Genomic DNA, 22,049 nt, shown 5'->3' with positions numbered 1-22,049 from the left:
CCCCTGGCCTTGCAGCATGCTTTACTGGGACCGGACAGGTGGGCAGGGGCTGGAGGTTTATGCTGCGGCTGTAGCAGCAGGGAGCCACGGGAGGCTCCTCAGCAGGAGAGTCTTGTGGCTGGAGCTGGGATCCCAGGGATCACTCTGGAGGCCACAGAGGAGATTCAGGATGCCAGGAGGGGAGGGGAGAGTAGAGATGAAAAGGACTAGTTGGACAGTGTGTGAAAACGGTAACAGGCAAGGGCCAGGGTAACAGGACTTGGAGCCTGTGGCCGTTAGGGAAGGTGAGCCTAAGAAGGTTCAGGCTGAGCTGCATTTTTTCACAGTGAGTGCAGCTGAGTGGAAAAAGCAAGCCTTTGGAGTCAGGCAGGGCTCCCCCTTGCCTATTCCCAGCATGAGACCTTGGAGCCTCGTTCCTCAGTAGTGAAATGGGGGACTGGTCCTAGTGAGGATTAGACAAGGTGCTGGAGAGTACACAGGGACCCACACCTACCTCTGGCTAATGTTACCTTTTTTAAAACAGAAGAAGTCACAGGTGGTTGAGTGGTGACACAGGTGACAGCAGGTCTGTTTGTCCTGGGACTGGCAGCCAGGGGGAAAGCTGATAGATTGCAGGTCTGCGCTATTGCAGTCCTGGTCTGGCAGGCCCGCTGAGCTCACTGGGTCGGGAGGGCTGGCATCTGGGGGCACCCACACTCTTCCAGGCCCTTTTATCTTCTCAGACGCTACCCAGCTGGCCTTCCCTGCAGCTTCGCCTGTTCGGGGCCCAGAGCTGGCTGGAGCCTGGGCATATGTACAGAGTCAATGTTCATTGCAGTAAATGCCACCTGGTCTTATCTGTCTTCTTCCCCTTCAGGGAGAACTGGCTTTCTCACGTGGGGAAATAAATCACTGGCCTCTGCTGAGGGAGTGGGGTGGGGGATGGAGGGAGGGTGGTCTGTGTAAGCCCAGCTGTGTGGCCTGGGGCTTCTTCCTCCCCCTCTGCGGCCTAGCTCAGGAGGCTGGGAGAGGAACCCAAAAGCTGGGTCTGGGACGTGTTCTGATTTTCACACAGGGTGGATTTTGGGAAACAGCAACCCCACCTCTGATTATATTGTAGGCCTGGCTAGCGAGTGGCTGGTGAGCTGGGTGAGGGTGTGGAATCCATGAAAGCAGGTCAGGCCGGCATATCTTGTTCAGTGGGCTCACTGCATGCCAGAAAAGGGTGGTACTGTCCAGACCTGGTCATGGGCAAGACATCACACCGGAGCGGGATGGGAGGACTGTGCGCCCCTGCGACCGGGTGGGATTGTCTCCAGTGCTTATTGATAAGTGGGTGTCAGGCCAGGGGTGGTTTATGTGGAGGGCTGGGGACCCTATCCTGGAACCTTCTTAGGGCCCCTTCAGTAAGGGCTGGCATGTCAGATTATGATGCTGCTGCTACCAGGCAGTTGGCACCTTGCTGGGGACCGTTTTCCGTGACCCCTGCTAGGAGAAGGCAGGAGCAAGGTGTGCATGTATATTTTTCCTCCTGGGCCAGGTCCTGCCCTGGCATTCACAGGGGTCAGGGAGATGACTCGCATACTTGCACAGCCTTCCCTTGAGGGGCCTGTGGTGATATTGACGGGTTCACTTCAGACAATCAGAAGATGGAACCATCTGTGATGGAAGGGCATGCAGAAGAAGGGGCAGCCAACTCTGCTGAGGAGTGGGTGTAAGGAAAGCCTCCTACCTGAGAGGTCATTTGATGGAGGATTTGAAGGCTGATTAGGAGTTTTCCAGGCAAAAGTGGAAACAAGCAAGTGGAGGTTTCAGAACTGATGATCCTATTCTGGATGTGCTGAGTTTGAAAGTCAAGGCAGGAGGCAAGAGGACCTACAGCAGTGGGATACAGGAGAGGCAGGGGCTGGGCATAAAGACGGGAGACGCTGGCTTTGAGGGCATTCACTGAGCCTTAGGGTCCACTGCAGTGAGAACAAGACAAAGTGTGGATGCCTGCTGCGGGAGGCAGCAGGAAAGGGCCAGACAGACGGTGGGGAGAGAATAGCCCTGTGAAGAGGTCAGAGGGAGCCAGAAGAGCCAGGGAGGAGAGGGTTTCAAGGCAGAAGCAGGCCGACTGCAGAGGGTCAAGAGAGACGAGGCCTGGGAGTGTCCACAGAGTGAGCGCAAGAGGTGTTGATGGCTTTGTCAAGAACAGTTTCAGCAGAAAGATGTGGGCAGCAGCCAGACTGCAGTGGATCAACAGGGGAGGTGACATTTGAGCCAGGAAGTGAGTGGCAGGTGAGAAAGTAGAGTGGCAGCTGGGAACCATGCCTTGGTGGTGGAGGGAAGCCGGTAGGCAGCAGCCATAGGAGGAGGGGGGTGCAGGGAGGCCCCCAGAATGCAGGAGGCCTGAGTGGGTCCATGGGCTGCTGGGGGAGAGAATGCAGACTGCACGTTGATGAGACGGGGCTGTGGGTGAGCCCTCCTGTGAAGGCGAAGGAGCAGTGAGGACCCAGCCAGGACGGCCTGTGTGGGGAAGGGCCTGGTGGGACTGGAGCTGGCACTGAGGTATCCGAGCTCCCGTGCGCTCTGTGATGGGGTCGTGCTGAGAGTGGGGGAGGCCGAGGGTTGAGGAGGGCCTGTGAGGTCTGGCATGACCGCCGAGGGGTGTGCAGAAGGAACGAAGCTCAGGAGGGCTACTGAGAAGCCCTGGGCGCCCAGCACATGCGGAACCTGGAATCTGTCGTGGTGCCAGTTGGCACAGCTGTAGGCTCTTCAGCAGCCTGGGAGTGGGCGTGGAGAAGGTGGTTTGTCACAGGCTTCAGGCTGGGGGCGCTGAGCAGGCATGGTTGGAGGGCTTGGGTGAGGGGACTGAGAAGCTGGCAGGTGTGGCCCGGGCACCTTTTCTGTGGCCTGGTAGAGGTAGGATCCACAGTGAAGCCCAGAAGGACCATAGAAACTGTGCAAAAGGAGGAGTCTTTTGGGGGCTGAAGGGCGGTCTGGAACCGAGACAGAGTAGGGCGGAGGTTGTGAGAAGGGGGGAGATGATAAAAATAAACCAGAGAGTCACTGTCTTCTGAGCATTTGCCATGTGCCAAGCATGGCGCTGAGAGCTTCGCAGCCTTCTGTCAGGGGGTCCTTACGTCAGTCCTTAAGGTTGGGGGATTATGAGTATTGCATTCCAGAGAAGGCAGGATCAGAAAGGTGAAGAGACTTGCCTAATGCCGCACAGCTTGTCAGGATTCTCCCAGTTGGGATCCAGGACTGCTACAGGGGAGGGGGTGTGCCAGATTCCAAAGATGGTGAGGTTTCTGAGAGGAAGTGTCTCGGGCCCTGGGACCGGCGGTTCAAGTGGAGGGAAAGGCCCAGGAGGTTATGAGACCAGAGACTGGGCTGAGGGGCAGCCCAGAGCTCCCAAGGCAGTGAATTTGCTTGGGGTGGCTACTCTGCGTGTCTGGTCAGGGAGGGCTTTCTCTCCGGTGCAGAGCTGGGGCTGGGCAGCAGGGGGCAGGAGGAGTGCAGCGCTTCTGGGTCCCTGTTCAGTGCTGACTTGGCTTTCAGAGATAGCAGAGAGCAGGGAGTAAGGGCAAATAGTACCTTCTAGTGTGGAACAGCATGGATGAAACCCTGTCCTCAGTGCTGTTCTAATCCTACCTGCCCAGCAGCCAGGCTTTCCCCCTCTGATTTCCTGTCTGCCCCTCACCCCTGCTAGTAGTCTTGAGGGCATTAGTCAGCTTCCTACACTATAGCAAATACCTAACATAATCAGCTTATTAAGAGGGATGGTTTATTTTTTCCCACAGTTTGGGGGGATTTGGTCCTTGTTCACTTGGCTTAGTTGCTTTTGGGCCTGTGGCGAGGCAACAGATCATGGTGGGAGTGTTTGGTGGGGGAAGTCCGTTCACCCCATGGCCAGAAACAAAAATGAGAGGTAAAGGAGGGTAGCGGTCCCGTTATCCCCTTCAATGGCGGGCCCTGCAGTGAATGGAAGACCTTCCACTAAGCCCTGCCCTTAAAGTTTCCACCACCTCCCAGTATTGCTGAGCTGGGGAACCAATCCTTTAACACATGGGGAACATTCCAGATCCGAAGTAGAGCACACAGGGAGAGGCCTGGAGCAGCTCCTATCTATGCAGGGCAGGCTTGGGAGAATGGAGTCCCCAGGGCTGCTAGAACTGCCAAGGCCTAGAGCAGACACATAAATCCAGGCAGTTGAGAGCCCAGCACAGTCAGAGGCTGAGGCAGCAGCCACGTCCTGGAGCACCTGCTGCTCTCTTAGCCACAGGGGTGGTGGGAGGAGGGTCTGCCTGGTGTAGCCCTGGCATAGGCCCTTGGGTCTCAGAGGGGTGGCATATTGACCTGTGCTTCCAGGTCAGAGACCAGCACTGCCTGGGAAGCAGAGTTAGCCCTGGGCCCAGCCGCAGGCTTAACATGAGCTGTGTCCCAGAAGCAGGGGTGGGGTGGAGAGTCAGCCCTTTGAGGGGGAAGAGCCTGTGCATCAGGCTCACTGAGCTGTATGCTCTTGGGCAAGTCACTCCATCTCTCTGGTCCTTACTTCCCTCCCCTGTCAACAGAGAGGATTAAAGGAGATAGGTGTGGGCAGGGCTTGGCACAGACACCTCCCCAGAGCTCGTCAATGTGAGCAGCCTCCAGTCGTCCCTGCCTGGCTGAAGCAAGAAGTAGCAGCAAATATGGTTGCAAGCCTGAGGGCGAGTCCTGTGTGGTCTTTTGAGCCTCAGTTTCCTTATCGGTAAAATGAGGGGGCTGGGGCAGGATGTGATGCTCTCTGCATCGCCTGCAGTTAGTTCCAAGCCCTCAGGCTGAGGACCAGCAAGGCTACCCTCTGTGCCACTGAGGTAGGACTGAGCTGGCTTTTGCTAAGCCCCTGCCACCACCTCCGTGTTCCAGGTGAGGAGCCGGAAGAGGAACCGAAGGTGAAAACCCAGTGGCCAAGGTCTGCAGATGAGCCTGGGCTATACATGGCGCAGACAGGTAACTCGGGCCCACCTCCCTCCTGTGGTGGGGGCCCGAACTGTGTGGCATCTGATGGCGTGTGTGCTTGGCGTGTGCCTGTCTGTGTCTACGTCCTGGAGCTCAGTTGCGTCTGTCTGCCACACAAGGCCTGTGAGCAGGGCTGGGTTGCCTCCCAGAGAGCCTGCTACTTGGGGTCAGGGTAGGAGGATCCCTCAGTGCCTGCCCCCATCTTGTTGGTGCTCTCTCACTCCATGAAATTGAGGGCCTGGGAAGTGCCCCCTGCCGCCGACGCTGTCCCTCTCTCGTAGGCGACCCGGCGGCTGAGGAGTGGTCCCCGTGGAGCGTGTGTTCCCTGACGTGTGGGCAGGGTCTGCAGGTGCGGACCCGCTCCTGCGTGTCCTCCCCCTATGGGACCCTGTGCAGCGGGCCCCTGCGGGAGACCCGGCCCTGCAACAATTCAGCCACCTGCCCAGGTAGGCCCATTCTCCTCCCTGCCCCGTGTGCCTGCAGGGTGCTAGGTCCTGGTTGGCCCTTCCTTTCACTCAGCACACGTGCCTGTCCCCCTTGCCATGCTTAGCTCCATGCACCTTGCCAGCCTGGCAAGGAGCACAGCTGAGACAGACCACACTGCTGGGCTCAGTCCTGGGCACCACACTCCTCTGATGCCTATGTCCTGGTAGAAAAGGCTCGTTTTTACCTATACCACCCTCTGCGTTTCCCAGCCCTGGCCTCACCAGCACGCTTGAACTTTCCCACGTCCCTGCATTTGCTGCTGCTTGTCCCCCCGCCCATGCATCTAGTAAAATTCTGCCTGTCCTTGAGGATCTAGGATGAATGCCACTTTTCTTTTTAAAAGGAAGCCTTTCCCAACAGTCTCTTCTGTGTCCTGAGCTTGTGTCTCTTCCAGGGAACCTGTCCCGGACCCTTAGGTCCTCTATAGTTCACATATAGTTGTTGAGAAAATGCATGTGCCTGCCTGGGACAGTGGTGACCATGAGGGGCAGGGCAGCCAGTCTTATTCTTGTTCTTCGAGGGTGAAATGGTGCCTGGCTGTGAATTGAGAGCAGGGTCTACCTGAGAGGGCTCGTGGTACCTGGGATGTGGCAGGCGCTTGCAAAGGGCTGGGGCAAAGCTGTGTTCTAGCGTGTGAGCTTGGTGTGTCGGTGTCCATGTAGAGATTTGTGTCTATTTGTGTGTCCATGAGCTTGGGGCTGGGCGGGGCACTTCTCTTGCTCCAGGCCTGCCAGGTTGGATTCAAGTTGTGGGTCTGGGGGTGGGAAGGATGGGATGGGGTGGATATTGGGTCCTTCCCTGCACCCCCAGGAGAACAGGAGAGGAGGACCCCTGGTTGCCCTCCCGGGTTGGTCCTACTCTCCTTGACCAGGTGTCCACAGGCTCTGCCTTCCACATCCTCTCAAAGGGTAGAGTCCTGGGGCCCTGAGAGATCGCCTTGGCAACAAAACCCCCGCGCAGAGCCAATAAGGAGGGGCCGCAGAGTTGCGGAGCTCCTGATTGGTGGGCGGATGGGCAGGCGATGGCAGTGGGCGGGGCCAAGGTGCTGCCCTGCCACCGGCCACGTGCTTCCTTACAGTGAACGGCGTGTGGGAGGAGTGGGGCTCCTGGAGCCTGTGCTCCCGCAGCTGCGGGCGGGGGTCTCGGAGCCGGATGCGGACCTGCGTGCCCCCCCAGCACGGCGGCAAGGCCTGCGAGGGTCCCGAGCTGCAGACTAAGCTCTGCAGTATGGCCGCCTGCCCGGGTCAGTAGCGCCTGGGGGCTTCTAGGCAGGCGCTGCCCAGCTGGGTGGGGGTGGGGGTGGGGTCGGGAGCCCCAGGGGAGACAGATGGGTCCAAGGCCCAGCCCTAAGGCGCCCCTTGCACACTGACCAAGCATGAGGGAGACTGAAGAAGTATACTTGCCAGTGTGGGAGGTGAGCCCCAGCCCTGACTGGGGTTGACACACTTGTGACCCCAGCAGAAGGGGGCTGCTTGCCAGGGCCCACTCCTATAAGCCTCAGCTGCCCTTGCTCTCAAAGGCATTTTGGTGTCCCTGGCCAGCTGGACTGTGAAAGGACAGAAAGCTGGGCTTAAGGGTGGGCAGAGATCAGAAGGTGGCCCTCCAGCCCACGTCCTCAGCCCAGAGAGAGCTTGCACCTCAGTGCTGAGTCTAGGTGTGTCCTGTGTTCTTGGAGCTGGTGACAGGCAGTCAGGATAAGGCCCAGGCACCACCTGCTTGCTCGCTGCACACCCCTTCCTGCGCCCACGAAGTGGGACTGGCCTGGCATAGTGCCAAATGCTGAGCAGGCTCTGCAGTCTCCCTGTGGTTCTCTGCCCCTGCCAGTCCACCCGTGCTCTGCTCAACGTCCACCCCTGCTTGTGTCTCCCCATGCAGTGGAAGGCCAGTGGCTAGAATGGGGTCCGTGGGGCCCATGCTCCTCGTCCTGTGCCAATGGGACCCAGCAGCGCAGCCGGAAGTGCAGTGTGGCAGGCCCATCCTGGGCCACGTGTACAGGTGCCCTCACTGACACCCGCGAGTGCAGCAATCTCGAGTGCCCGGGTGAGTGCTCGGCGTGAGAGCAGCAGGTGGCAGCCCTGGCCTTGGGGGCGCCTGTGGCCTCTCATGCTTCCCCTCTCCCACAGCCACTGATGGCAAGTGGGGGCCGTGGAACGCATGGAGCCTGTGCTCCAAGACGTGTGACACGGGCTGGCAGCGTCGCTTCCGCTTGTGCCAGGCCTCAGGCGCACAGGGCTACCCCTGCGAGGGGACTGGAGAGGAGGTGAAGCCGTGCAGTGAGAAGAGGTGCCCAGGTATGCCCACGCAGCCCCAGGGGTGGGGGCACGTGTGTGAGCCAGGCTGAGCCTCTCCCCTGCGCCTGCAGCCTTCCATGAGATGTGCAGGGACGAGTACGTGATGCTGATGACGTGGAAGAAGGCAGCAGCTGGTGAAATAATCTACAACAAGTGCCCCCCCAACGCCACAGGTAAAGGGCAGGGCACCCTCTTGCAGGCCCCCAGCCTTTTGAGTCTCCCCACTGAGCTGTGGAGGGAGTGGGTGAGAGCTCGGCACCCATGCCCAACCCTCTTGTCCCCCGCAGGGTCTGCCAGCCGTCGCTGTCTCCTCAGTGCACAGGGGGTGGCGTACTGGGGACTGCCCAGCTTTGCCCGCTGCATCTCGCACGAGTACCGCTACCTGTATTTGTCGGTGAGTGTGCCCTGCCCAGTTGGGTGCTACACGCTCTGTCCCAGTCTCTGGTAGGGTTTGGAAGAAACTTGAGGCTCCATCATTCCTACGTGGCTTGGTATACGCTGTGCCCACTTCTGCATGGGTATGCCTGTCCTTGTCTGGCAAACTCCTACTCATACCTCAAGGCCTCCCTCTCAAGTATCTTCTTTTATCTGTGGTGCCTCCCCTTGTGCTCCTACGAACCCCTGAGCTGTTCAGTCATCGGATGTTAAGAATGTTTATCTGAGTGTCTGTGTGCTGTGCTAGACTGAGGGGCTCCTTAAGGACAGGGGCAAAGTTGAAATTGTTTTTGTGTTTCCAGAGCCCAGCCTAGGCCTGCCATGGGTTAGGGCAGTATCAGCATATGTGGTGTCCGTATTTCTGAAAGTATTTGTGTTGGCTGGTTTTTGCAGTTGGAGCTTGTGATTGAGAGTGCGGGAGAGAGCACGTGTGCACTGTACTTTAGAATGTGCTTGACTCCTTTGGGTGGGCCAGCTGCCCTGTCCCCATGCTGGCTGATTGTCTTTTATAAATACATCTGAGCACCTTCTTTCTCCAGGGTTCCTATTGCTGTCTTTTTCAAGTGTCTCTTAGGGGTCTCTTTGAGTCTTCTTCTTGGACTCTGTCTCCCCTGGGAGCCCCTTTGAGCATCTCTCTGACCTTGTATGTCTTCTCTGCTGGCTGCAAGCAGTGGGTGGATGGGAGTGAGATGGGTCAGGGTCTGTTCCCAGCTCCCGCCCAGCCCTCCAGGGACAGGGACTCATGTATCACCTACCTACAGCTCCGGGAGCACCTGGCAAAGGGGCAGCGCATGCTAGCAGGCGAGGGCATGTCACAGGTGGTGCGCAGCCTTCAGGAGCTACTGGCCCGCCGCACCTACTACAGTGGGGACCTGCTCTTCTCTGTGGACATTCTGAGGAATGTCACTGACACCTTCAAAAGGGCCACCTATGTGCCCTCTGCTGATGATGTGCAGGTACCACCTGTGCTGCTGGGAGGAAGGAGGGTGGAGAAGCCCCAAACTGAACGGAGGGGGAAGCCAAGCCCCTATAGCAGAGGCTGTTGGCCGTGGCAGGTGTGCAGAGGGGAAGTCCTGTCCCCTGGGCTAAAACTCCCTGCGCCCCCTTTTCTTCCCCCTGTGCCCAGCGCTTTTTCCAGGTCGTGAGCTTCATGGTGGATGAAGAGAACAAGGACAAGTGGGATGATGCTCAGCAGGTGAGGCCCAGCTTCCGGCTTCTCCTTTCCTGACCCATCCTCACTTTGAACTCCCACAGCCTCACACACTTTCTGTCCCTAGGTGTCCCCTGGCTCTGTGCACTTGCTTCGTGTCGTGGAGGACTTCATCCACCTGGTGGGCGATGCCCTCAAGGCCTTCCAGAGCTCTCTGATTGTCACAGACAATCTGGGTACAAGGAGGCGGTGGGGGGTGGGTGTTGCTGGAGGTGACAGAGCCCAGACCCCTGTGGGGGAGGGGTGGCTTCCCAAGGGCTTTTCCTGTTTTTCTGTCTCTTGTTTCTGGGCCCTTTCTTTCCCCAATTTAATTCCAGGCTTGTATCTTTCTCGCCATGTTTTCCCTCCTTCTCCGCATTGTCTGGCTCTGGGTACATGTCCCCCTCCCTGTGTTTGTACCAACCTCTGTGCCTGTGTCTGCCTTCCCTGCTGTGTCTCCCCCATGTCTGTCTCTTCCCTTGGTCTACCCCTTGGGCCTGTCTCTTGTGCACTTTGCCCACCCTCCTCCCACTGCAGTGATCAGCATTCAGCGAGAGCCCATCTCGGCTGTGTCCAGCGACATCACATTTCCCATGCGGGGCCGACGGGGCATGAAGGACTGGGTGCGGCACTCAGAGGACCGCCTCTTCCTGCCCAAGGAGGTGCTCAGCCTCTCCTCCCCAGGGAATCCAGCCACACCTGGGGCAGCAGGCAGCCCTGGCAAAGGGAGGGGCCCAGGAACCATGCCCCCTGGTCCGGGCCACTCGCACCAGCGCCTCCTCCCAGCGGACCCTGATGACTCCTCCTACTTTGTGATTGGTGCTGTGCTCTACCGCACCCTGGGCCTCATCTTGCCACCCCCCAGGTGGGTCCACCTGAACAGAGTGATACACCCGCTGCCCTGCACCCTTGGGGACCCTGCACCTGGCTCTGGATGTGGTTGCTTCTCAAAGCTTCCCATGCAGCTCCCACAGTATATGCTGGTGTCCAGCACTTGGTGGTTGGTGCTCTAGACCTCACCCAGAGTACTGGGCTGCACTGAGCTCTGGGATTTCCTGTGGGCCTGAATCCCTGATAGCTTCTGACACCCATCCAAAGGAGCTTTAGAGTTTCTCATTGGTTTGGACACCCACTGGCAGAAGCTGACCACATTTCCTGTCCGCTAGGCCCCCACTAGCTGTTACCTCCCGGGTGATGACAGTGACTGTGCGACCCCCCACCCAGCCTCCAGCTGAGCCCCTCATCACAGTGGAGCTCTCCTATATCATCAATGTGAGTGAGGGCCCAGGAAGGGACCCTGAGGTTACCCCAACTAGGTGGCCAGAGTGCTGTCTGAAGGAGGTGGTCTGTCCCTAGTGCTGGGCTGAATCTTGACCTGTGAATAGGAGCTGCTATGGCAGGATGGATGGTGGTCATGGGTGGCAAGCTCCCCACCCTAGACTGCACGCATGTCTTCTGCTCCCCAGGGCACCACAGATCCCCATTGTGCCAGCTGGGACTACTCCAGAGCGTGAGTTGGGGGCAGCTCAGGGTGAGGAAGGGTACAGCCCTAGAACCCCTCATCAGGAATAGTCTTCTACCTGGATGGCCAGGGGGTTCCTTGGCGCCATCTTTGGTCTGGAGGAGTCAAGAGCACATGCTGGTGCTCCCTCCTAAGCCCTCACGCATGTGGCTTTGCCCTGGATCTCACCTGTCCCTGGGGAGTGGCCAGCACTGGGGGGATGTGGAGTTGAGCTCAGGGTTCACACCGCCTCTCCCCCACCCAAGAGATGCCAGCTCAGGGGACTGGGACACCGAGAGTTGCCAGACCTTGGAGACCCAGGCAGCCCACACCCGCTGCCAGTGTCAGCATCTGTCGACCTTTGCTGTCCTGGCCCAGCCGCCAAAGGACTTGGTGAGTGGGAGACAGATGTCTGGACTGGGCAAGGGAGGAGACCCCTGGGCTGCAAAGGGCCATCTGTGACTTTATTGCCGGGTACCCAGGTGACCTTAATATGCCCCGTGCAGGTGTACTTGTGGGCTTGCACGTGGAAGCCTGTGCCTCTGGGATGGTGCTCATAGCCATGACACCTGCCTGCAGGTCACTGTGTGTGAGTGTGCCCATGAGTATGCCTGGTTGTGTGTGGAAGAGTGTGTGTGACTAGGAGTAAAAGTGCACCCACCCACTTACGTGATCTGGCTTGGTCTGTGCACATGTGAGAATAACATCATGTGCCCTCTACACCTGGGTGTGCCAGGTTACATCAGACAGGGAGGCTGGGCACCCTGCCGTGCTCTCCCCAAAACCCATCTCCTGCAGACCCTGGAGCTGGCGGGTGCCCCCTCCGTGCCCCTGGTGATTGGCTGTGCCGTGTCCTGCATGGCCCTGCTCACGCTGCTTGCCATCTATGCTGCCTTCTGGAGGTAGGTTGGATGTTGGGCAGGGCAGGAGGTGGCCAGCTACTGCAGGTCTGGCAGGCCGCCAGCACTTCTGCCCCTGTCCACTGTGCCCTGTCAGGTTCATAAAATCTGAACGCTCCATCATCCTGCTGAACTTCTGCCTGTCCATCCTGGCTTCCAACATTCTGATCCTTGTGGGCCAATCCCGGGTGCTGAGCAAGGCAGGTGCAGGCTCTGGGGGGTGCGGAGGGTGAGGGTGGAGGGTGTGTGCAGGGGAGGGTGGGTGTGTTTGTAGGGATGTCCTTAGGGGTGAATGTGTGTGTGCGCTCCAGCTGCGTGCTGGGGAGAGGGTGTGTGGAAGTAGTGTTTGAGCATCTGTGGGGGCGTTGGGGAGGGGGTGTGTACTCAGCGATGAGTGTGTGTACAGCAGTGAATGTGTGTGTGAGCTGAGCACTTGGGTACACATGTGTTGGCGGGTGGCTTTGGGCCTCCTCATATCTGCAAGGCCTCCTTTCCCACCTGCTTGTGGATGACCCGGGAGACCATCTTTCCTGCCCCTTTGGCCTTCTCTACACGGTGCCAGCACTGTGAGTGTTAGGCGTGGGGCTGCCTGGCCATGAAGTGGCAGGTGCTCATTTCTGTCCCCTTCCCTGTCAGCCCTGTCTGTGTGTGGGTGGCCTGCCTGCCCGCCTCCCCAGATGCCAAGTGCTGTGTGCGTGTCACTAGGCCTGTGTCGTGCTGTGTGTGGGTGCAGGAAGGCGGGGGTGCCTGGCAGGGCTCTGTGGGGGATGGGGCTCGGGTAGGCGGCCATCCGCAACAGCGCCCAGCAGCCAGTGTGGGAAGCTAGTGCCTCCTGCCCTGGCGGCTGCTCAGGGCTACTCCCTCTCATTCCCTGTCCCTGCAGGGCGTGTGTACCATGACAGCTGCCTTCCTGCACTTCTTCTTTCTGTCCTCCTTTTGCTGGGTGCTCACCGAGGCCTGGCAGTCCTACCTGGCTGTCATTGGGCGGATGCGCACCCGCCTCGTTCGCAAGCGCTTTCTCTGCCTGGGCTGGGGTGAGCAGGACCAGTTTGGGACTCTGCTGCTGGGCTTTGTGGGGTAGGGTCAGCGAAGGGGCTCCTCTTTAGCTCTGGCCAAGCTCTCTGGGCACCAGGGTCAGCTAGACTCATGGGTAGAGGAGTGAGGGGTCCCTGAGCACCAGCAGCCACCTCACTTTGGCTCCCCTGCTCCCCCAGGTCTGCCTGCCCTGGTGGTGGCTGTGTCAGTTGGCTTTACCCGCACCAAAGGATACGGTACATCCAGCTAGTACGTGGGCCTCCTGTGGCAGGTGGGGGTAGGATGGGGGGTCTGTGTCTGTTAAGGGATTGGCCTGGGCATTAGGACTTGCTTCTCTGGCGGAGATCCTGGCCCACGCCTGTTGTAGGTCTTTGAGGAAGTTCCTCTCTATCTCTGAGCCTCAGTTTCCCCGACTATAAAAAGGTGCACTGGGATTGGGTAATCTCAAAGAACACTGAACTTGGGGTCAGCCTGTTTCATTCCCATGGTAGCCCCAGGCGCTGGAGCTGTTGTTCTTGACTTTTGTTGGAGGGGAAACCGAGGCTTAGCAAGAGCTGATGGCTCCCTCTCAGCCCTTTGAGGCTGGATCTCCATTAGTGACGTGGGCATGGCAGCTCTGGGGGTTGAGGGGTGGTGCCAGAGGGTGGGAAGGAGCCTGCTGCATTTCTGACACCCTCTCTCCTCCCCCTCCCCCAGCTGCTGGCTCTCCCTGGAGGGCGGCCTGCTGTATGCTTTTGTGGGACCTGCAGCTGTCATTGTCCTGGTATGTGCCCCTTTGAGTGTCCTGGGAGGGATGTGGCCCCAGGGATTCCTCTTGTCCATTCCTTTCCCTCCTCCCAGCCTCTAGCTCCCGCTTGGGGGGTTTTCTGCCTGGAGGGGCACCTCATGACCCTGTCTTCCCCCCCACTCTACTCCACTGGACCCACAGGTGAATATGCTCATTGGAATCATCGTCTTCAACAAGCTCATGGCACGCGACGGCATCTCTGATAAATCCAAGAAGCAAAGGGCCGGGTAAGGGAGGGACTTAGCCTCTCTCTCCGGTAAGGGAGACAAGCCTGCGACTTGCCCTTTTTGGGAAAGGGTGCAGGAAGGGAGGGCTGAGGACACTCTTGGAGAGTCAGGGCTCGATGATGCTGACTGGGGCTCCCCAACCTTGGTGCATCAAGGGTGCAGGCAAGGTGGGCACCCGGAGTGCTCAGCTGCAGCCCCTCGCCCACCCTAACCCAGCTCTCTCTCTCTCGTCTGCCCTCCCCCTCCCACCCCTCTCGGGGCTCATTCTGCCCCTGTCTCCCGGCTTCCCGTGTGTTTCCCCCTTTCCCCCGCGTCTGTGCCGCCCCCGAGGTCGGAGCGGTGCCCCTGGGCCAGCCTGCTCCTCCCCTGCTCAGCGTGTGGAGCGGTCCCCAGCCCCCTGCTCAGCTCAGCCTCGGCCAGGAACGCCATGTTAGTCGTGCCCCCTGGGGGGCGGTGGGGGTGGGCTGGGGCAAAGGTATGGGGGGAACAGTGCCCAGGGTGGGCGGAGGGAGGGATATCATCAACCCAGTGCCCTGGAGAGCTTGCCCTGCCAGCCTACTGCCATGCACTCTCCAGGGCTCTGGATAAGGTGGCAGAGGGTGATGGGGAGTGACTGTCTGTGTCTCCCCAAGGTGCTGGGTTCTTTCACCCACCCATCCCTCCCACCCCTGCCCCTGCTCCTGGCTAATGTTCTATCTAGGCACAGCCACAGGCTCCTCCCCCTCACAACACCAACCTACAGAGGCTCGGAGACTCTTAGGTCTTTAGAATTCTTGAGCTATAGAACCTTAGAATTACAATGATAGAATCTTAGAATAAGACAATCAGAAGCTAAGAACATTAGAAGGAGTGAATCATAGTCTTATCATCTGTCATAGAATCCTGAGACTTAGAATTCAGAAGCATTGAATCTTAATCAATTGGAGACGGAATCATAGAGGTAGACAGTTACTTCACTGGAACCCACTCCCACTCCCCAGAAGCTGAGAACCTTAAAATCCACCTATGCAACAGTAGAATGAATCCACTAGGGCCAAGGCCCACCCTGCCACTGGGCTGCAGGTCCATCTGAGCTTCCCTGAGCAGTGAAGGTCCAGCTTTATCTTGCGCATGTCTGAAACCTCTAGAGGCTTCCTACACTGTCATTGCAGAGCTCTGAGGAGCGGAGAGCTCCCTCTGCCTTGGGCTGCCATCTGCCTCCCTGTCCTGTCTACCAAACCGGCAGCTAAAGGCTTGGGCTTTGGAGTCAGCCAAGTTGGGTTTGTGTCCCAGCTCTTTTCTCTCTGCCCAGCTGGGCACACTCCAGTTTCCTCATCTGTAAATCAGGATATTAGCCCCAGGCCTGTTTATTGGAGTTGTTTTGATCACAATTTGAAATAATGTATGTAAAGTGTTCGGTGAAGGCCTGGCACAGAATTGGCGGCTAATCAATGGTAGCTCTTATTGCTATGATTAGACGCTCTCTTGATCTTGACTCCGCCTCCATGAGCTTCAGAGACCACTGTGCCTGCTCCCTTCAGGGCTGAAAAGCCGTGAGCCACTCTTCCTAGGACAGGCTTTGCCCCCACCCAGCTCTCTGCCTTGGCCTCCCCAGCTGTCTCTGACCTGGCTGGAGCTGTGCCTGACTCCCCACCACCCGCCAAGTGCTGTGGGCAGAGTGGGCCGGGTGCCCAGTTGGGCAAGGCAGCCCTTCCGTCCCTCGTGTCTGTAGCACGTTGCATGGGAAGTGTAGCCTGGAGGCCAGGGCCTCTCTGCCTTTTTCCCTGCCCTCCCCTGGCAAAGTGGCGGGCGTATGTAGGCTTGGCCCCAGCTCAGCTATAACCCTTCTGTCCAGGGCTCTGAGCAGCCACTGGGAGCCAGGTGGACAGCTTCTGCCTTGCGGGTTCTGGTCCTGTCTTCTCCCCAAGGGTTTGTGCTCTGGTGTCTTCCGCGTGCTCTGCCTGTTTAATCTTTCTGTCTGGGTGTCTCTATCTCACCGTGGCTGTCATCTCTTTCTCTGTCCTTGTTTTTCTCCTCTCCTAGCCTACCCAAGTAGAATCTCTGGGGATGTGGCCCTGGCCTGTGTGTTTTACAAAGCTCCCCCAGTGATTCTGGGCAAACTGGGGCTGACACTCCTCATGCCTGCATCTATCTGCCTCTGCTTCTTTCCCCTCTTCCTTCTTCCCTTCTTCACCTCCATCTCCCGACGTTGCCTCTGGCTCTGGCTTAGTCCCACTGTGTCTATCCCTCCAAATTCTCCTGGTCCCTGCTCTGACCCACAGTTCCCTGCTGTCTCTGTTCTCTGTTTCTGTGGCTCTCTACTTGGGAACACTACTGAGGTCCTGAAATTTGGGGGTCCTGCCAGTCCCCAAGCCAAGTAGAGGCCTAGGCTCCTGCCACCCTGTCCCCTAGAGTGTTGCTCTGATAGACCCTCTGCCATTCTCCCCAAAGGGCCTCGTTGTGGAGCTCCTGCGTGGTTCTGCCCCTCCTGGCACTCACCTGGATGTCTGCTGTCCTGGCCATGACAGACCGCCGCTCCGTCCTCTTCCAGGCCCTCTTTGCTGTCTTCAACTCTGCGCAGGGCTTTGTCATCACCGCTGTGCACTGCTTCCTGCGCCGAGAGGTGGGCGGGGCCTCTCCCAGCCCTGACTGGCCACCACATCCTGCCAGGCCTCTGGCTTCTCCCACCATGTGCACCATGGGGACTGAGGACTGACCAAGCTGCTTTAGGCTTCAGCTGGCAGCGCAGGGTGTAGACGCCGATTTCCAGGCGGCCTTGGCCTCGGCCTTGTGGGGTCCCTTCTCTTCAGCCCAGTGTTATCCCCTTGCCTGGGACTGGATGCGTGTTTCCCTCCACACCTGCCCGTGTGCCAGGGTTTCTCGGGTGGGAGACATAGTCAGTGGTGGTCAGGGCCCTGCAGTGGCCTGAAGCCCAGCAGCTGCCCTCTGCTCGCAGGTTCAGGATGTGGTAAAATGCCAGATGGGTGTGTGTCGGGCTGACGAGAGCGAAGACTCCCCTGACTCATGTAAGAATGGGCAGCTACAGATCCTGGTAAGTGAGGAGGCCTGATTTCCCCACCCCGCATCCTCCTGCCCTAAGCCATTCGCCTTCCCTGTAACGGGGTGGGGTGGAAACTGGGTTTGAGTCAGATCAGACACTGAGTGGCACTGGGCAAGTGCATTCCCCCTCAGTTTGCCCACCTGCCCCGGCGGGCTGTGTTGGACAGTGTGCTTCCGGAAGCACCTCTGGCAGGCGGACTGAGCAAGCTGGGGCTGGGGGATCTGAGTTCTCCCCTCCGCTGATACACTGATCTTACCTTTGCCCACCTGCTCTCCGCCTCTCCGCCTATAGTCAGACTTTGAAAAGGATGTGGATCTGGCCTGTCAAACAGGTGAGTCTGCCGGGATGGAGCTGACAGTTGGTGCTTCAGGGATGGGCAAGAAGGGGGCCCCATTGTGGGAGGTTGGGATTCGGACATGGCTGCTGGAGTCCAGCACTGGCATCAGGCAGTCCTGGGGTGGGGTCAAGGCTGGGGGTGCCAGTTAGTGTATACATCTGGGAAGCAGCTTCCTGCCCTGGGCCTCAGTTAGCACACACAGAGGAAAGAATGCGGTCTTCCTGGGGCAGTTGGGAGGCTTGGGTCTGTGTGAATTAGGGGCCATCAGGTGCAGAGCCGATCATTTTCGTGAGTCTTGCTAGAATTTCTTTTCAGTCCTGTCTCCTGAGGAGGTGCTGCCCAAGCGGTAGGGAGCTACAGGGCGTTTTGATAGCCTTGGGGCAGGGTAGAGGAGCCTTATCTTTGCTTCCTGCTCTGCGTCTCTCCGGGCTTCTGAGCCAGTTGTGTCTTATCCCCTCTGGTGGGTGAAAGTATCAAGCACCCAACCAACTCTCCAGGACTCAGTTTCCCTCCCTTTCCAAGGTCAGATTTGGTACTTGCCCAGCCCGGGCAAGGGGATCTGAGGGCTCCTCCTCAGGACTCACCTGTCCTTCCTACGCTTGTCCCCAGTTCTGTTCAAGGAGGTCAACACTTGCAACCCATCCACCATCACGGGCACACTATCCCGCCTGTCCCTGGACGAGGATGAGGAGCCCAAGTCCTGCCTCGTGGGTCCTGAGGGTGGCCTCAGCTTCTCACCACTGCCTGGGAACATCCTGGTGCCCATGGCAGCCTCGCCAGGGCTGGGCGAGCCACCACCCCCGCAGGAAACCAACCCTGTATACATGTGCGGGGAGGGTGGCTTGCGGCAGCTGGACCTCACGTGGCTGCGGCCAACCGAGCCTGGCTCCGAGGGGGACTACATGGTGCTGCCCCGGCGGACTATGAGCCTGCAGCCTGGCAGCGGGGGTGGAGGGGGTGAGGATGCCCCCAGGGCTCGGCCTGAGGGGACCCCCCGGCGGGCTGCCAAGGCACTGACCCACACTGAAGGCTACCCCAGTTTCCTGTCTGTGGAACACTCGGGCCTGGGGCTGGGTCCTGCCTATGGGTCTCTACAGAACCCCTATGGGATGACTTTCCAACCACCGCCGCCAACACCCAGTGCCCGCCAAGTGCCCGAGCCAGGGGAGCGCAGCCGGACCATGCCCCGCACAGTGCCCGGCTCTACCATGAAGCTGGGCTCTCTGGAGGTGAGGGGCTGCAGGGTGCGGGGAGGGGGTTCTGCTTACTGTGTGCCTGAGACCGTGTCTAAGTCCCCAGCTGCAGCCAGGAAGAAAGGGACGGCCGTCCACCTTCCCAGAGTAGCACCTTGAACCACAGTCAGCAGGGAGATATGTGCTGTGCGTTTGTCCCTCTGCCGGGGCTGTGGCTGCTTTAAGGAGATCCTGGGGCATCTGAATCCCTCGCTTGGGCCTGGACTTCATGCAGAGGGGTGTACTTCTCAGTTCCCTCACTCCTGCTTTCATGCCTGCTTTGGGGTGACGGTCAGAATGAGCCCTCGTTTGGGAGACCCTAGCCCAGGCACAGTACTGATTTGTTAGGGAAACCACACAACGTGGACTGAGCCTGGGTCTCCTCATGGCTGCAGGTTCCAGTCTGGAGGGTGCTGACTGGCAGTGAGATATCAAGTAAATCACTTACTCTCTGTGCCTCAGTTTCCTGGTGTGCAAAGTGAGGGTAGCAGTAGCGTCTGTGTAAGCTCGTTTGAAGGATTGAGTGATGAAAGGCATTTGTTTCTGTGTGGAGCAAGCGGGAAGTGCTAGACAATTGGGTGTTGCTGTCGTTACCAACTCTGACGTCAACCTCAAGCACTACCTATGGCCTATGGTAATGGCCCCTCTTTTCTTGAGATATTGTAAGCCCCTGTGTGGCTTACATCCCCCAATGTTTTTTGTTGATGTTCTCCCTTCCCTCTGGCCAACTCCCTGCAGAGAATCACTGGGAACAAGCAGGTAGCGGTGGCCCATAGCCCATGGGTAGTGTGGTGGATAAGGAAAGAGGCTGGAGTCATTGCTCAGCTACTCAGTTCATCTGTAGACATCTGCTCCCCTAAGCTGGGTGTGCCTACACCTGTAATCCCAGCTACTTGGGAGGCTGAGATGGGAGTGTGAGAGTTCCAGGCCAGCTTGGGCAACTTAATGAGACCCTATCTAAAAAGTTAAAAGAGAGCTGGGGATATAGCTCAGTGGCATAAGCACCTGCCTGGCAAGCGCAAGGTCCTGAGTCCGATTCCTGGTACCAAAAAAAAAGAAAAAAAAAAAAAAAGTTAAAAGAGATTAAAAAAAGAGCTGGAAATGTAGTTCGGTGGTAGAGTGCTTGCCTACCATGCACAAGGCCCTCATTCAATTGCCAGTACCACCAAACAAACAAACAAAAAAAAAAAGATTGCGGGAAAAAAGGAAACCTCCCCTCTATCTTCTACACAAAGAAATTTAAGTTAGCGGCTAAAGGGGTCACAAGTTTAGTTTTCCTCCTAAAATGTTTCTTGAACATTTGGTGCCTGCTTCTGCCACAGATGGCAAAAACAGGAAGGCATAACAAAGACAGAAAAAACAACGCTGGCTTTGGAGAGAGGTGCACTCAACGTCATGGTGGGTTTTGTTCTGTGGACACCTGCCCATGATTGGGCCACTGAGAGAGGGGCTGGTGTTGGGCTCCTTGTGTGGGAGGTAGCTATAAATATGGCAGCATCTTGAGGGCTCAAGGATGACGTTCGGAGTTGTGTGGGTAACTGTAATGGGCAGCAAATTAGGCAGAGGCACAGTTTGGGGCAGGGAGTTACAAGTTTGTGTGGCTGGGCCCAAGCTGTTTGCAGGGCCTGTGCGTGTGGTAAAATGCTTTCCTCTGCTCATTGCCTCCTCCTTGCTGCCTCCCAGCGGAAGAAGCTGCGGTATTCAGACCTGGACTTTGAGGTGAGTGCAGTGTGTGTTAGGGGATGGAGCATCTGTCCTTGGAGGGCCACTGTAGAGTCTGACCCCAGGACGCTGACCGACCCTGTGGTTTCTGTGGGATCCTCTCACTAGTCCCTCCTGCCCAGGCCCTGGGCTCTGGGGCAGAGAGCCAGCCAGCTTTCTCCCAGAGGGGTTGGCTGTAGGCAGAGAGGTGGGGCCCAGGCTGCTGAGCGTCCCGGGCAGGGGCTGCGGAGATGGGACCATGGTGCTGGCCCAGGGGGGCACTCCACTGACATCCAGTGGCTCCTAGAAGGTGATGCACACCCGGAAACGGCACTCGGAGCTGTACCATGAGCTCAACCAGAAGTTCCACACTTTCGACCGCTACCGCAGCCAGTCTGCAGCCAAGGTGAGGGCTCCTCTGTGGCTGCCCCTCCGTGAGGCCCAGGGCTTCACCTCTGACCTGTGGCCCCAGTGGAATGTGTCCTTGGGTAGGGCAGAGAATGGAGCACATGCAGCATGAGTTCCTGAGCTGGAGGGAGACGGGGGTTGGAGGTGTTTGTGCCCTCGTGCCATGCCTGGGCAGCCTTAGCCTGCCTCTCCGAGGGCCTCTTCTCAGCCCAGGCAACAGTTCTGGCCTGCATAGGAGTGGGAAGGCGCCATGGACTGCGAGCAGCAGACAGGAGACCCGGTCTCAGGGGCCACTGAGCACAGGGATCAGGAGGCCCAACTGTCCAGCCAGGCCAATCCACATTTGAACTCTGCTTCGACCCTTGATTGCTCAGTCACTTTGGGCAACACTGGCCCTCTCGGGCATCCTCAGTTTGTTCTGAACAGTGGGTGGGTAAGAAGATACTGGCCCTCCCCACGGGTTCTTCCTGCTCCTTCCACAGGAGAAGCCCAGCCCTGGGGAGCGTCCTGGCCTGTCCCAACATCGGCGGCATCAAAGCTGGAGCACCTTCAAATCTATGACACTGGGCTCACTGCCCCCCAAGCCCCGAGAACGGCTGGCCCTGCACCGGGCAGCAGCCTGGGAGCCCACAGAACCACCAGATGGTGACTTCCAGACAGAGGTGTGAGTGCCACGCCGGACTGCCCACTGCACAGAAATATATATCTCTCTATTTTCACACTCCACTTTGGAACTACCCAGGAGCCAGCGCCCCCTCCCCCTCCCGAGGGCTGGGCAGGAGGCACAGAGGACTCAGCCAGGCTGGGAGAGCCAGACATGGTGTGGCCTGGGGGCCAGGGCCCCTCCTTGTTTCCAAAGGCCCCTTAGCCATGGAGCCCCGTCTTTACCCCAGCCTGTCTGTCCCTGTCCTGGGCTGGGGAGGGGGGAGGGGAACTTTGTTGGGAATAAACTTCACTCTGTGGATTTGGCTGCTGAGCTGCTTGCTTCCTCCAGGCGAAGACCCCGTCTTGGCCCGGACTGTCCCTCCGTCTTCTTAGTTCATCCCACTTGGTCTCATCACATTCGTGATGGGATCAGACCAGCCCGGACTAGGAGGGACTGGCCAGCTCTGACCCCGTCTTTGCTGTTGGCTCCCGGGATGACATTGCGCACACCACTTACCCAGTGTGGGCTGGGGTGAAAAGATTGGAATTATGGGATGGGGCTCTATCACTGGCTATACCCTGTGATTGCCATAGTTGTGGCTGCCATTCACTGGGGCACAGGGGCCAGACTGCCTGAGCTGGGTTGCTGTGGGGACAAGGGATCAGGTGTGTTCCAGGAGCTTTACACACACGGCCCTCGGCCCCTCACAACAGCTCTGCCGGGAGGTGTTCAGTTGCCCATTTATTGGGGGGAAAATGAGGCCAGAGATGGAAAGTGACTTGCTCGGTGCAGTCAGAGGCAGCGCTGAGGCTTAAACCCAGGCTTGCTGAAGGTGGAGCTTCAGCTCAGCTTCTTAAGACCTGAGCTTCAAGA

General features: G+C 58.3%; 1 protein-coding gene across 8 annotated transcripts in view; it reads left to right on the top strand.

The window, feature by feature from the left end:
- Positions 1 to 21,498, top strand: part of Adgrb2 (adhesion G protein-coupled receptor B2) — a 36,227-nt gene extending 14,729 nt beyond the window's left edge. Inside the window, exons 1-29 of one of the 8 annotated variants that reach the window (XM_013519740.1) lie at positions 4,623 to 4,711; positions 4,870 to 4,953; positions 5,244 to 5,408; positions 6,527 to 6,691; positions 7,324 to 7,488; positions 7,572 to 7,739; positions 7,811 to 7,912; positions 8,027 to 8,133; positions 8,936 to 9,130; positions 9,301 to 9,369; positions 9,452 to 9,560; positions 9,901 to 10,228; positions 10,530 to 10,635; positions 10,830 to 10,873; positions 11,131 to 11,257; positions 11,663 to 11,766; positions 11,861 to 11,963; positions 12,647 to 12,797; positions 12,978 to 13,047; positions 13,495 to 13,561; positions 13,727 to 13,812; positions 14,143 to 14,241; positions 16,243 to 16,414; positions 16,748 to 16,843; positions 17,144 to 17,183; positions 17,799 to 18,418; positions 20,105 to 20,140; positions 20,430 to 20,528; positions 21,013 to 21,498. In XM_013519740.1, coding sequence (XP_013375194.1) covers positions 4,941 to 4,953; positions 5,244 to 5,408; positions 6,527 to 6,691; positions 7,324 to 7,488; positions 7,572 to 7,739; positions 7,811 to 7,912; positions 8,027 to 8,133; positions 8,936 to 9,130; positions 9,301 to 9,369; positions 9,452 to 9,560; positions 9,901 to 10,228; positions 10,530 to 10,635; positions 10,830 to 10,873; positions 11,131 to 11,257; positions 11,663 to 11,766; positions 11,861 to 11,963; positions 12,647 to 12,797; positions 12,978 to 13,047; positions 13,495 to 13,561; positions 13,727 to 13,812; positions 14,143 to 14,241; positions 16,243 to 16,414; positions 16,748 to 16,843; positions 17,144 to 17,183; positions 17,799 to 18,418; positions 20,105 to 20,140; positions 20,430 to 20,528; positions 21,013 to 21,198 — 3,792 coding nt within the window. In that variant the 5' untranslated portion in view covers positions 4,623 to 4,711; positions 4,870 to 4,940 and the 3' untranslated portion in view covers positions 21,199 to 21,498. Of the gene's footprint in view, positions 1 to 4,622; positions 4,712 to 4,869; positions 4,954 to 5,243; positions 5,409 to 6,526; positions 6,692 to 7,323; positions 7,489 to 7,571; positions 7,740 to 7,810; positions 7,913 to 8,026; positions 8,134 to 8,935; positions 9,131 to 9,300; positions 9,370 to 9,451; positions 9,561 to 9,900; positions 10,229 to 10,529; positions 10,636 to 10,829; positions 10,874 to 11,130; positions 11,258 to 11,662; positions 11,767 to 11,860; positions 11,964 to 12,646; positions 12,798 to 12,977; positions 13,048 to 13,494; positions 13,562 to 13,726; positions 13,813 to 14,142; positions 14,242 to 16,242; positions 16,415 to 16,747; positions 16,844 to 17,143; positions 17,184 to 17,798; positions 18,419 to 20,104; positions 20,141 to 20,429; positions 20,529 to 21,012 lie in introns of those variants that run through there. The other 7 variants (XM_013519736.1, XM_005395033.2, XM_013519739.1 and 4 more) reach the window with 7 other exon arrangements.
- The last annotated feature ends 551 nt before the right edge of the window (positions 21,499 to 22,049 follow it).

Source organism: Chinchilla lanigera, unplaced genomic scaffold (assembly GCF_000276665.1).
Source record: "Chinchilla lanigera isolate Chin_1 unplaced genomic scaffold, ChiLan1.0 scaffold00051, whole genome shotgun sequence".
Lineage (NCBI taxonomy): Eukaryota > Metazoa > Chordata > Mammalia > Rodentia > Chinchillidae > Chinchilla > Chinchilla lanigera.
Note: the sequence above shows the minus strand (reverse complement) of the source record. Positions and strands in the feature narration are given on the sequence as shown.